The following is a 14,557-nucleotide window of genomic DNA, read 5'->3' on the forward strand; positions in this document are numbered from 1 at the left end:
TATACAGCGGTGAAAGCATCACGCGTAGATGTGAGGTGAAGGAGGTGGAGGCGTGAGAGTATGAATGGAGGAGCACCAGCTCCAACGCTCCTCCAGCCCACAGTGGGCTCTGGACGAGCAGGGCCTCAGAGTCTGACAGTGGAACCTACTGGTGCATCGTCTGAATCACAGTGCCCCTTTGAATCAACCCCCTTTAATTCATCTGTGTGCAGATTATTTGTGTTTCCACCTCTCTGTCGTTTGCGTTGTCCTGAAAATTAAAAGCCCATAAACCCAGAGCCACAGTCGTTGCTAATGGTAGAACAACACCAGTTGGTGGTGAAGTGGACTGACCTGCTCTGTGGAGGACTCAGCTGAGTGGACCGACTCCTGGTTCAGCATCACCAGCGTCTCTGCGTCCCACAGCGGCAGCTACAGGTGCACTTTCAGTGAGTCAGGATACAGGCAGAGTGGCACAACAGCACAAGAGGAGCAGGCAATGGCGAAGGCACAGGCAGGCAGTCAGGCAATGGAACAGTTAGGCTACGATACAGACGGGTGATCCAAACTGATACTGATACTGAACTGTGTGATAAAAATCACGATAACGCTGGAAAGGGCTATGAAAACAGGACGATCTGGCAGAGGACTGGTGTGAGTGCTGGAGACTAAATACTGAGCCTGATTACTGATTAGCGGCAGCTGGAGGATAATGACTGGACGTGAGCCGAGACTCAGACCTGTGGTTTGACCATTTTTGTTTTATTGTCAGATAAAGTATACTTGCATATTTCCACTGTAGACTGAAGATGAGAAGAACACTTGTGCTGTGACAGAACTGGACAGTGGTGCTAGACAGAGCTCCACAGAGGTCTGATACATAGCATATACAGTAACAAATGACCCCTTTTAACATTAGGGAGAAACAAATTGTGATTGTCCTTTCACAGAACATTCCTAGGGATTTCTATGCAGATGAGAGTCCATCTTTCTCCTCACCAAATCTGAGCAGTGTAAGAATTTGTCTGCAGTTATATTTGACGTTTATTGCATCACATAATTTTAAATATTATACGCATATATGATTTTCCATCCATCCATTTTCCAAACTGCTGAATCCCATATGCGGGGTGGCCAGCTATGGGTTGCCAGTCCATCGCAGGGCAACACACAGACAGACAACCATGCACACATACGGGCAATGGAGAGAAGCCAGTCAACCTAATGCACGTCTTTGGACTGTGGGAGGAAGCCGGAGAACCCAGAGAGAACCCACGCAAACATTCATGTGACCAGTGTTGGAAAGCGTTCGCTCACCGCAGAAGCTTAGTGAAACACCGACGTGTTCACACTAGAGAGAAACTTCAATTGTGTGACTAGTGGGTAACAGTGTTCTTTCACCTTAATCATTTACTGACACACCTACATGTTCACAATGGAGAAAAACTTAAATTGGTGTGATGAGTGCAGAGGAGCTGTGTCTCTCCTTGTGTTTTGACTTTCATTGGTTCCTTCTTCTCTCTCTGAGAGACGCCAGTGGAATCAGGTCAGAGAATGTGAACATTTCCCCACACAGTAACAGAGATGAATGGTAATAGGCAATCTGATTCGGACCAGAGGTCACATGCCACGCTGCCAGGGAAAGGCACAAAAGGCTGAAACAACTTGAGGATTGCGGGATCTTGCACTAAACTTTCTTGGTGTAATTTCCGGTCTCCCCAGCGCTGGTTTAGTTCATAGTTTGGTTTGGTTTGGGTTTTCCTGGGGGTTATTGATTGTGCACATCAATGTTTTAATTTCCTTTCTCCATTATTGTTTTCCCCATTATAGTATAGAATAGTATAGAAAATAATTTTATAGTACCACAGTAGCTCACATTTCCGTGGTTTATTCTGTCCCTAGATTTAGTGTGATTCATGGAATATTTACGATAACCGTATTGCCATCACTGACGAACCATGAGATTCACTGGAGTGAACAATAGAAATGACTGCAATCGCAGAATCACATTGATGATACGACAGACTATGCTCCTCCTTGTGTCAATACAACCCTATGTGCAAGACATACAGTGTGTCACAAGAACCTGAGAAATAACAACTAAGACTGCGTCTCTGGGTCCTGGGCTCCACTCAGAGTTGTCACGGAGTGGGGAGACTAAGCAACATGGCCATGTTACTAGAGAGCAGAGAGGCTCCGTTCAACGTGGGATGGAAGTTTGTTTGGACTCTTGCTTCTTTCTCTACCAACGTTTGCTAAAAGGAACCATGTGGATTTGTTCCTTAAAGTTCCACTGTTGATTGTTGTGTGTGTGTGTTATTAAATGTGTTGTTTTTCAGATGTTGATCCGTCAGCGTCTCTCACAGTGAGTCCTGACACAGTTCAACACTTCACCCGTGACTCTGTGTCACTGAGCTGTGAGGGAAACTCTACTGAGTGGAGAGTCAGGAGGTTTCCTGAAGGAGGCTTCCTGTCATCCTGCTCCAACTGGACAACATCTGGATCCAGATGTGACATCATCACATCACACTCTGGTTCTGCAGTGTTCTGGTGTGAGTCTGGATCAGGACACTTCACTGTAAATGGTGAGATTTCATATTATTAGGTACTGTATTTCTTTGTATGTTACTAAAGTTGAATGGAGAGCATTTAAAATGTGTGATGTTCTAATACCAGCTGTAAACAAGATAGAGAGAAACATTCACAGTAAAACACATTTAAGTTAAATGTTCTCTAGTTAAATGTCAGATGATGAAAACAATATTTCACCTTAAGTTGAGTTATTCACACCACATTGATCTAACTTACACTCTGATGCTTCTCCTTGTTCAGATATTGTAGACTGAACATAATAAAAAACTGTTTACTCTTTAACTAAAATGCTGTTTTTCTCCTTTAGTTTTTCCAATTTCCATATTTAAATATTAAAAAAAAATCAAGTCTGATTGATTGATCTGAGTTTTAGAGTCTGGGTGATAAAGGCTCAGAGCTCACATTTACTGGACATTTAGTGTTGCCAGTTCATTTCACTCTGCTCAGACTTCAGCAGGAACTTGTGCAAGAAAACACAAGCAAATGCCAACAAACACCTTCATTAACTCAAAGGCCTTTTGAACATGACAAGTATGTAATATCAACAATCTAACTCATTCATGAAGTGTTTTGTTTATTTTCACAGGTTTACTGTGATTGTCGTATTTGCAGTTTGTAAATCAACCCTGTCACTTAATCTTTAAAAAACAATTCTTTTTCCTGTGTTTGTGATGTTACATTTGGTCAACAGGGCTTTTATCACAATGTGAAAGCAGCTCAGGACACTGTTGATCACCTTTCTTCTTATTTCCAACTCTTTTTTGTATTAAGCAAATTTAACTGCATTGGGGCTAAAGTGATGATGAACTTTATTTTGTTGAAATCTGCTGGTTCACTTATAACATTGCATTTTTCATGTCAGCGACCTTAAAGTTTAGTTGAGGCTTTAGTTGAGCACAAAAAAACAAAAAGGCATCTTATTAAAATTAGGCTGGTTTGTGATTATGGTTTATAAATGACTCTTCTACTTTATGTGACTATGTGTAACAGATTGTGCCTCTTTTGACTTTATTGATGCTATGTTGGGTAAACTTGATATCTACATTTGTTGTGTTCTATCACTGCTTGTCTGTAACTAACTGACGTATTTTAGCTATGAATCTTTCTATTCTGCTGTATTTATCAAAACAATTTCCTCAATCTCAATAAATGAAAAACTGTAGCATGGATAAAAAAACATTCTTTTACACTTGAGTAATCTACAAACTCTGGAGGATTCTGCTCACATTTTGAGTTCTTCAAACCGACACGTCTCTCATATATGTGTGTGACATAACAAGACTTCTTAGGTTACAGCTGTAAATCCAGTAAAGATTCTTTCAATTCTATTTTTACAAGGCTTATTTCTCTGTTTAAAGTTGGACATGACAAAGAGGATAATTGTCCTAAATGCTCACTGATGTCACAGATTGTACTGGAGTCGTAGTGTACTTAGGTGCAATAAGAGATGTTTTGTATTTTTATTAGAGACAGCAGAAGTAAATTAATGTGTTAAAAATAATATCATTAAACGGGTTCAAAACATCAATAAATTGGTCCAATGATAATCATTAAACAACATATTTCACGCAATACATCTGTATTAACATCACTTGATCTGAACTAAAACTTTAAATAGAGGATAAAAGGAGGAAGAATAAGCAATCTGTGGATCGAGCTGAGAGAAAAACTATTCTCTAGTCTCTTTAATTTTTCAGAATCCCATTCAATAAATGTAGCAGAGGTTTAATAAACATGAAATAGAAATCAGAAACCCAGAGATCAGGTTGAGTCAGATGTGAAGATCAGGAGACGTTAATCTAAAGCATCTATTAATGCTCAAGACAAAATCACTGGTTACAACAATAAACCTGACTGAAAAGCTTCTTTTCTACAGGTTTGATTCATGTGTTTTATGGAGCACAGCCCTGTTCAGGTTCTTCTTTGGTGGTGTTTAGTTTGTCAGGGAGCTTCCTCCAGCGCAGTTTCACAGATAAACCTTTATCTCTAAACGCTGCTTCCATCTGTGGAACAGAAAAGAGATGGTTCAGTGTCATTAGAGACTGTTTCTAACTGCATGAGCCTGATGCAGGTCAGTGCTGATAAAGGTTCCTGTAGTAGAAAGATGAAAGATGAAGGACTGTCCACAGTACAGAGACTCAGTTTGATGTGGAAACATCCAGGAAACACTGATCTTCATGTGGTGGATGAAGGTTCCTCTAATAAACACGTCTAGAAGCTGATGCTGATGTTATGAATAATAACATGTAAAGTTGACCTGTTTCAACATGGACTCAGTCACAGCAGGGTCTGTCATGTTCACAGAGGGGTCAGCAGCCAGTTTCATTCTCACCACGAATTTCTTCCTTGGAGCTGCTTCTACGGGATCGTAAATCATCATCTACAGTTAAATGCTGATAAAACATAAGCTTTTATTTCTACTCGCCGTTTGAGTTTGTCTGAAACATAAGTACAGTAGCAGACAGTCATTAAAACTTGTATTTAGAGCCTGTTGTTGTGAAAATGGCCATGAACATTTTGAATTTGACAAGTAATTCTAAAAAGCAGGTTAAATAAAACAAAAAATAGCTCAGATGTCACTTTGTTCAGTTTTCCAGACCAACCACAGCCTGATCTGCTCTGCTGTCTCTGTCTGATCACACTCTAACTATTGTTCTAAAAATATAAATTTATTTCTCAATTACATAATTGTGTTACATTCAAATCAGCTGAGGCAGGTCTTTATCAAACTCACCTTCGTAGCAGTAGAAGGGTTTTTTTTCATCACAATAGTCGTAGCTCCATGTTCCTGCTGTGTTTAACACAGTAGCACATGTCTTGTTACTTTGTCCATCAACCAAATCTCCAAGACTTTTCCAGTTTCTCAAGGAGGAGTTACTCCCATCTGACCACCTCCAGGTGTCTCTGAACAGACCGATCCACACAGAGCTGTAAGATGCCACGGTTGGATCATTCAACTGGTCCAGTCCACTGACCAGGTCTGTGTAATGATGTCTGCAGTGATTCTGGGCCTCTGGCCAAGTCATTGGTGTTGTAATATAATGAAATGTGGTGTTGGATTGTTTTGTGCCTGAAGATTATCAAGTTACCAGAAATACAGAAACAAAGAAAAAACATTATTAGGTGACTCGTATTTTTTAATTTAGTTTTATTCAATCATAGCTTTGACATGATAATGCACTTAAAACACATGATCACATTGTATAATGTTCTTACCATTGTAGCAGAGAAATGCACATCTAAAAGAACAAGTAGTATCAAACCACAACTGAATCTTCGTCACACAGTTCTCCATTCCATTGTAATCATTGGGTTCTCCACTCTGCCATCTAGTATCACTGTCATTAAACTCCAGTCCTGGCAGAGACCAGTGCCACTTCCTGTTCTCTCTTCCTGGGTAGCTGTGCAGACCAATCCAGGCTTCATCCTGATTCTGTGTAGAGCTACAGAGTCTCCTCATGTCTGTCATGTCAGACACTGTGGCCAGGTCTGTATATGTCTCTCTACAGTACGTCTGAGCTTCATACCAGGTCTTGTTCTCTCTAATAAAGTGGTACTGATACAGGGAACATGTGGAAAAGGAGCACTGACCTGAGAACAGAGAAAACAAACCAAGCTGCAAAACAGTTCCACCTGAATAACATTGGCTCAGACATGGCTGCTAATTCAAACTGGTGCTGCACAGTTCGACTCACTAAAGCACTGTGCATTACTTTACTTTTTGCTGGTGACACATGTGGACTGAACAGTCATCTGCAGTGTTTAAAATTCCCTTTTCCTGTAGAGACGTGTGGCAGCAGAAAGTGTTGCAAACCTGCAGACTGATGAGCTCCCTCCAACCAAAAGCTCACCATGAGCTGCTACTTACCCATCAGAATGACTAGAAACAAAGTCCGCTGCATCTTTTCTCTGCCTGGAACCAAACACAGTAGTTAAAGGGATACTTCACCACAGAAAGTTGTAAAATTTACAAAATAAATCTGTAATGAGATTCAATCCTGCCACTGCAACAGAATGAGCATAAGTCCAGGTATGAAACACCAACGGCTCTGCTCTCACTATGATGCATTAAATGTATCTAACATGTAGGAGACACTCTTTGAACAGCAGCCAAATTAACTGGTGACAGGTTAAACAGGAAAGATGCATTGTAAACAATCTGCCTGTGATCAAATCGTCTACTTCATATTACAGTAAAGAGTGTGTCACAATACCAGATTTTTAGTTTATAAAAATTTTTATAACACAACTTGCTCATCAACGATGACGTATTCCTTTTATACTGAACATCCCATTCTCCTGAACTGTACTGGGTGACACAGCAAACATGCTACAGTAGCAATGTTCCTGGTACACGTGTTAAACAGCACAAAAGTCCTTAGTGCTGCGTTAGGAATTTCAAGACATGGACGGTCAACAGTAAAGTTCCTCTTTGTACATATTCCTCATTGACACAAGGCTCAATTTATCTCTGAAATGTGAACACATTGAAGAGCAATAACATCCCAAGTATTTCAAACAGGGCCAAGTGGGCGCTCTGGACCAGATCATGATTTAGTGCACTCTACTTCATTCAACTTCTACTGTTCCGTTGCATCTAACTACACAAGTGTCCAGGAAAAAACAAATCCATGTGAAAGATCAGCCAATGGGTGTTGGTGTGTTCCTATAATAAGTTGTCTCAGTTCTTCAAAGTGTCTCATACAGTAAATCAACATTATTTAATGCAAACAAAAATAGCAAATATTAGTGAAGCAGTATATATAAAAACACTTCTCTGCACTGGAAAAAGTCCAAATCTTTTGAAGTAACTTTGTGTAATTCCTCAGTAATTCAATGATTTGACTAAAAATGACATAGATGTTGTTGGTAAGGTTTCGATTTTTCACAGGCAATATTAAATTTTGCTTTAGAAATGACTTACAGCATAAAATAAAAAAATAACTGTTTGATCTTAAAATATATAATAAATCAGATGTTCAATAAAAGCAAATAAAGCAAGCAGTTTAGTTTTTAAATTACAAATACATTTACCTCACACTCTGATGTTTCTCCTTGTTCTTCTCACGTTGACTCAACAAAGTAAAACATTGTTCATTCTTTAACATGCTTGTTCTCGTTCATCTTCCTGAATGTCAGTATTTGAATATGAAAATTCTGAGTTAATTATTCCTACCATGTTCTGGTAATGATACAGCTCATATGTCCACACTGTTACAGACTGGTGACATGTTCACAGTGTGACCTGCCTCATGTCCAGTAACAGCTACAACAGAACCACTGGACTCTGTTCTTCAAATGAACACAGCTTCACTAAAAGTGGGGCTATAATTACAAACACTCAGTCTGATATTGTTTCCTGACTTTATTTGTTTCTGTCTCTGGTTAAAGGGCACCACTTTACTCCTTTTTTTCCAGTGACCTTTGACCTTTCCACCTGCAGAACTGTCTGTCTGACACAGGTTCATCTGCTCCACAGACAGTTCTGTCTCTGTTCAATTTGTTTACATCAGACTGTGCAAAAAACACAGATATGAACATTTTCACCAATTTGAAGACAAGTGAACAAACTCCGAAACAAAAGAAAAGATTTAACGAGAATCTAACAAATTTATTCAGTATGTATTGGACCTTTGAGGGTCAGATAGGAGCCAGTTCTAGAGAGGTTCAGGTAGAAACAACCACAAACCACAGAGCAGTCCAAAGAAATGTCAGATACATAAAAACTGATGCACGTCAGGATATTGCTCACATATGCAACACGTAAGATGAACTTAAACTGTATGATAACAGCATAGGCTAAGAAAGAGACATTTGTTCCGTTACAGTAATACAGACAAAATGATCAGCAACGCCGGAAATGTAATGACCGAGTGAGGCATAAAGGTTAAACTCCCGGATAGTTTATTGCAGCGACCACAATTTGCTGTAAACAAAAAACAAACGGCCACTAAACGCGTTCTACAGTTTTCCCGCCGAACGCAGACGTCACGCTGGGACTCCAGTGTCTGCTTGAATCCGACACCAGGGGCGGACCGGAAAAAGACCCTCCCCCGAACCTGCGTCTCTTCCGTTTGCTACGTGCAATCGACACGAGTCAACGTCTACCTGGTTCTCTGCTCAGACGGAGACAGTTTTGCTCACGTTCAACAACGCTACAACTGGGAAAGGAAACCGTCGCTAAGTGTAAAATACAAAGGACGTCGCGATCAGCTGATCCCCGGGACGAGACGGGAGCGACAGAACGAGAGCTCGACACGACGAACAACAACGAGCGGAGGATCCGGCTCATCTCATAGTAAGATCTGAGTAGAGAATCAGTAACTTGTAGAAGTGGTCAGTAAACTAGAGATGACCTCACGAATCACTGAGAAACTATGACACAGTTGGGCTGAAATCGACACATTGCTCGACACCGTTTGGAATCACTTTGTAGCGTAGGCGTAAGGATTATGCATATATTAATAAGTATATTATATAAGTGTAAAATATAACAGTTTTGAGGGACGTTGGTTGCACTCTGAAGATCATTCATTCCCTTGTAACAATAAACATTGTTGACGTTTATTGTGAAGGGCTGTTAAGCTTCCGGTAGAGGAACGCATTGTGTTAGGCTAAATATGTCACAAATATGTGTGCTATAAACGTGATGAGTGTGATTTACGTTGTGTGCGTTCAATAGAACAGAACAGAACACTCTTTACCGGCATGCAGCCAAAAAAATTCTACGTTAAATTACTTGTAATCCTTTTTCTAAGTGTTGTTTTGAGTCAGTGGTTAGATGTCTTCCTGAATGTGCCAATATGAAGTAGAGTCAGTGATTCTGAACGGGCCTGCTTACATGGACAAGCATAGGTAAATGTTTTCAATCAATCAATGAAAAATGCTTAACTCTATTTTAGTTCATTTACACTATCCTCTTTCGGCTTTGTCTTCAGAGCTACAGGCCACAATGTAAGCTGTATTGTGAGCAAGCTTCTTTGTCATCAGCCATCATATTTTCTGTACATTAAGATAGTGTATACATAAATAATATTATTATCCATAATAATAGCTATGGTAATACGTCCAACAACTTATTATTTACAGGAGGAGAACATACTCCTATCTTGATCATCACAACAGGTGCTGTTATTCTTCTCATCACCTAATCACGTTTTACAGGGGCACCATAGAAAGCATCCTAACACAGGATCTATGGTGTTGTCAGTACTGCCAGCAAGATTGTTGGTGCTCCTCTCCCGTTCCTGCTTGCTTGCCATGTTTATAAAACTTTGACATATTGCAACGACCAGTCCGTTCCAAACTGCAGATAAGCCGCTGAGTAGTCACGTGGCATGGAACGCTGGACCAGCTTTATACCCTCAGCAGGGTGCTTGAGGGTTTGTGGGAGTTTGCCCAACCAGTCTACATGTGCTTTGTGGATCTGGAGAAGGCATTCGACCGCGTCCTTCGTGACATCCTGTGGGGGGTGCTCCGGGAGTATGGAGTCCAGGGCCCTTTGCTAAGGGCTGTTCGGTCTCTGTACAACCGGAGCAGGGGCTTGGTATTGCCATGGCATTGCCAGCAATAAGTCAGACCTGTTCCCGGTGCATGTTGGACTTCGGCAGGGCTGCCCTTTGTCACCGGTTCTGTTCATTATTTTTATGGACAGAATTTCTAGGCGCAGCCAGGGGCCGGAGGGGGTCTGGTTTGGGGACCACAGGATAGCATCTCTGCTTTTTGCAGATGATGTTGTCCTGGTGGCTTCATCGGGCCAGGACCTCCAGCGTGCGCTGGTGCGGTTTGCAGCTGAGTGTGAAGCGGCTGGGATGAGAATCAGTTCCTCCAAATCTGAGGCCATGGTTCTCGACCGGAAAAAGGTGGTTTGCTCTCTCCAGGTTGGAGAAGAGTTCCTGCCTCAAGTGGAGGAGTTTAAGTATCTTGGGGTCTTGTTCACGAGTGAGGGAAGGAAGGAGCGTGAGTTTGACAGACGGATCGGTGCGGCGGCTGCAGTAATGCGGTCGGTGTATTGGTCCGTCGTGGTGAAGAGGGAGCTGAGCCAAAAGGCAAAGCTCTCAATTTACCGGTCAATCTACGTTCCTACCCTCACCTATGGTCATGAGCTTTGGGTCATGACCGAAAGGGCAAGGTCACGGATACAAGCGGCTGAAATGAGCTTCCTCCGCAGGGTGGCTGGGTGCTCCCTTAGAGATAAGGTGAGGAGCTCTGTCACCCGGGAGGAGCTCGGAGTAGAGTCGCTGCTCCTCCACATCGAGAGGAGCCAGCTGAGGTGGCTCGGGCATCTAGTTCGGATGCCTCCTGGACGCCTCCCTGGGGAGGTGTTCCGGGCATGTCCCACCGGTAGGAGGCCCCGAGGAAGACCTAGGACTCGCTGGAGAGACTACGTCTCTCGGCTGGCCTGGGAACGTCTTGGGGTCCCACCGGAAGAGCTGGAGGAAGTGTCCGGGGAGAGGGAAGTCTGGAACTCTCTGCTTAGACTGCTGCCCCCGCGACCCGGCCCCGGATAAGCGGATGAAAATGGATGGATGGATGGATGGATGGATAGTCACGTGGCGTGTTGACACCTCTCGCTCTCATTTTTCACGTGATTTGGAATGCGTTCGAGATTTTAGTTGACGACGCTTCCGTATCGATGCTGAGTCGAGTAGGAAGTCTCGAGTTGGACATCTCCAGTCTGAGCAGAGAATCTTGTAGAAGTGGTCAGTAAATGTCTGCTGAATGTTTTAGTCCTCGGTTACTATGATTAGCCACAATTTAGTATCTGTATATACTTCTGAAACTTACTACTACTTATAAAATCATTAAATGTAAAACTAATTAAGTAATAAAATACTTATTTTAGTATTTTTCTACTTTATCATCACTGTTACTTAATTTACATGATTTCTTATCATTCTATTGTGGTATCTTTTCTCCTTTTTTGTTTTAACAGGTTCAGCTCCACCTCTGCTTCCTGAAACATCCATGCAAGAACAGAAAACGGTATTGTCAGACTTACTTGTTTCCAGCTTCTATCCTGTTGACTAGTTTTTCTATAACCCATGTCAAAGTCTTTGCTTTTTTTCATGTCAAGGATTTATCAGAATCTGTAGGATGACTGAGGTTGTGTCTTAGATCTTTCCAAGATGGTGTTTTGGTGCGCTCTACTTTGACAGGCGACCAAATTAAAACATAAAACAAGACACAGTTTTGGAGGCTCTTTGGAGGCTCTTTCTCCAGCTCATAAATATCAGAGCTACAACCCCTGTGGACTTGTTCCAAACACACACTCGCTTCCACCGTGGATTTACTGGTTGCGGTCAACAACTGCAGTCGGTCTGTTGAACAGTGACCAAAGGACTATCGCTGTCACTTACAAATCCCACCATCCCAGACCACCTGCATCCGCTTCACTCCACTGTATATAGTCTGTTGATAACTTTATTTTAATTTATTCTTAATTGCACTATTCAAATACCATGTCATGTTGTAGGTTGTACTGTCACCATGTCATGTTGTACTGTTTGTACTTTTTTTTATGCTGAGATGCAGCACCTGCCAACACAAAGTCAAATTCTTTGTTCTGTAAAGTGCTCTACAGGACCTGGCAATAAAGCTTTTCTGATTCTGCTATATTAAATATCATCTTGTCTCATCTTTCATGGCTTTTTATTTCTTTTCTACTTTTTTCTCATTATTCATTTTTCAATAGTGTGATTTAATCATATTATCTCCTATTATGTTTCCTTTGTCATTCATTACAGGACCCAACTTATTGTTTGAGACAGTGTCTGACAATAACTGACCTGGCATCTGCAGGTCAAGGAATTTAGGAATTAAGGAGCAATTGCTGCTTTCAGTACACTAGTCTTTTCATTTTATTATATGCATGTTCTGCTTCTAGTATGATCCTACTTATTTCCAGTTCAGTTCTCAAATCATGTGTTTTTTACCAACATCACATAGTTTTTCAGATTTTTTTAATTTAATTTTTTTGATTTGGAATTTAAAAGGTTTTCTATTTTTTTTTTTTAAATCCTGAAATGAAAAGGGAACTGAGGGACTTGCCAAAACTGTTCTGAGACAAAAGCAGAGTAGCTGGTACAGATTGACACATCGTTGACATAAAAGGCTAAATGCTGTTGATCTATTTCATCATATGTTGGTTGGAGTTGGTCTACACTCAGATTAACCTTAATTGATCATGTCATATTGTCAGGTTAGGGCCACATGTTATCCACAGTGCAAAGAACACATCTTTGTTCTGTAGTTTAGACACACAAGAAAAATACTGAAAAATATTTGGCTTCTTTTTAAAAACTTAAAGTTAATATTAAATTTCTCAATTTTTGGTGTTCTAACAGTTTGTCATGATAGGATTTTATATTTTCCTCTTCTCTGTTTGTCTCTTTAGAATCACATTACAGGAAGGGCTTCAATGCTGTATCTCTGTCAGCAATGTGACCAAGCTTTCACCAGACCATCAGAATCGAAGAATCATCACAAGTTTCACCTTAGGAAGAAACCATACAACTGTGACCTCAATAGCTTTCTGAGACACCAATGTGTTCACACTGGAGAGACCTTCAGTAACCTTCTGAAACATTGTGTTAATACTGAAAAGAAACCTCACTGGTGTGAACAGTGTGGCAAAATATTCTCTCAGCGCAGTAACTTACTGACACACCAACGTGTTCACACTGGAGAGAAACCTCACTGGTGTGAACAGTGTAGAAAAACATTTTCTCGGCTTAGTGACTTAATGACACACAAACGTGTTCACACTGGGGAGAAACCTTATTCATGTGACCAGTGTGAAAAAGTGTTCTCTCAGCGCAGTAGCTTGGTGACACACCAACGTATTCACACCGGAGAGAAACCTCATTCTTGTGACCAGTGTGAAAAAGCATTCTCTCGCCGCAGTATCTTACACATACACCAACGTGTTCACACTGGAGAGAAACCTCATTGGTGCGAACATTGTGGCAAAAAATTCTCTCAGCACAGTAACTTACTGACACACCAGCGTGTTCACACTGGAGAGAAACCTCATGGGTGTGAACAGTGTGGAAAAGCATTTTCTCAACTTAGTGACTTACTGACGCACAAACGCGTTCATACTGGAGAGAAACCTCATTCCTGTGACCAGTGTGGAAAATTGTTCTCTCAGCGCAGTAGCTTACTGACACACCAACGTATTCACACTGGAGAGAAACCACATTCATGTGACCAGTGTGGAAAAGTGTTCTCTCGCCGCAGTGGCTTACGGACACACCAGCGTGTTCACACTGGAGAGAAACCTCATTGGTGTGAACATTGTGGCAAAACATTCTCTCAACATAGTAACTTACTGACACACCAACGTGTTCACACTGGAGAAAAATCTCATTGGTGTGAACAGTGTGGCAAAACATTCTCTCAACATAGTAGCTTACTGACACACCAGCGTGTCCACACTGGAGAGAAACCTCATTCATGTGACCAGTGTGGAAAAGCGTTTTCTCAGCTGGGTCACTTACTGACACACCAACGTGTTCACACTGGTGAGAAACCTCACTGTTGTGATGGATGTGAAAAAAAGTCTCCTCTTCTTCCAAGCTAAGAGAGCATCAGTGCATTCACACTTTAGAAAGTCCTTATTTATGTGACAGTCAAAGTAATCAAATAAACTTTCTCAATAACATGGATATAGTGTTTAGAAAACAACACTGCAAGACGTGACAACATGCTGTGAAGGTGACCTACCAACCTAATGCCTGTTTGTTTTTCTCATAGACACAGTTGTTGTCTGTTAACAGTAAATAAAGTTGACCGGAAATTGACTTAATGAAAAAGAGTCATTATGTTTGACTTGTGGTTTGCAAAAGTACAGTAAATGTGTCAGCTCAGGTGCATTTCTCTTGCAGTTTTGCTTAGCACACTGTGGCAAACAGTTCTTAGCTTTTATTTCGAAATCAGTTTTTATTAAAGTCAAGACGCAGAAACCAAATACCGGAATTACACA

At 41.2% G+C, this 14,557-nt stretch overlaps 2 protein-coding genes across 2 annotated transcripts; one reads left to right on the top strand and one right to left on the bottom strand.

Annotated features, from left to right (window-relative positions):
* Nucleotides 1–3,993: 3,993 nt before the first annotated feature.
* LOC129603025 (putative C-type lectin domain family 20 member A) lies at nucleotides 3,994–7,951 on the bottom strand. The gene is made up of 6 exons (XM_055502482.1): nucleotides 7,606–7,951; nucleotides 6,440–6,484; nucleotides 5,788–6,162; nucleotides 5,306–5,641; nucleotides 4,829–4,929; nucleotides 3,994–4,574 (listed from the first exon to the last, which is right to left on the bottom strand). The coding sequence occupies exons 2-6, from the start codon at nucleotides 6,471–6,473 to the stop codon at nucleotides 4,464–4,466; spliced, it is 957 nt and encodes a 318-aa protein (XP_055358457.1). The 5' UTR covers nucleotides 6,474–6,484; nucleotides 7,606–7,951; the 3' UTR covers nucleotides 3,994–4,463.
* A 500-nt stretch (nucleotides 7,952–8,451) lies between these two features.
* On the top strand, nucleotides 8,452–14,375 carry LOC114847949 (zinc finger protein 271-like). The gene is made up of 3 exons (XM_029137954.3): nucleotides 8,452–8,869; nucleotides 11,507–11,556; nucleotides 12,968–14,375. Exons 2-3 carry the CDS (start codon nucleotides 11,539–11,541, stop codon nucleotides 14,153–14,155), a joined length of 1,206 nt encoding a protein of 401 aa, XP_028993787.1. The 5' UTR covers nucleotides 8,452–8,869; nucleotides 11,507–11,538; the 3' UTR covers nucleotides 14,156–14,375.
* Nucleotides 14,376–14,557: the final 182 nt, after the last annotated feature.

The sequence above is a fragment of the Betta splendens genome, chromosome 2 (genome assembly GCF_900634795.4).
Source record: "Betta splendens chromosome 2, fBetSpl5.4, whole genome shotgun sequence".
In the NCBI taxonomy this organism is placed as follows: domain Eukaryota; kingdom Metazoa; phylum Chordata; class Actinopteri; order Anabantiformes; family Osphronemidae; genus Betta; species Betta splendens.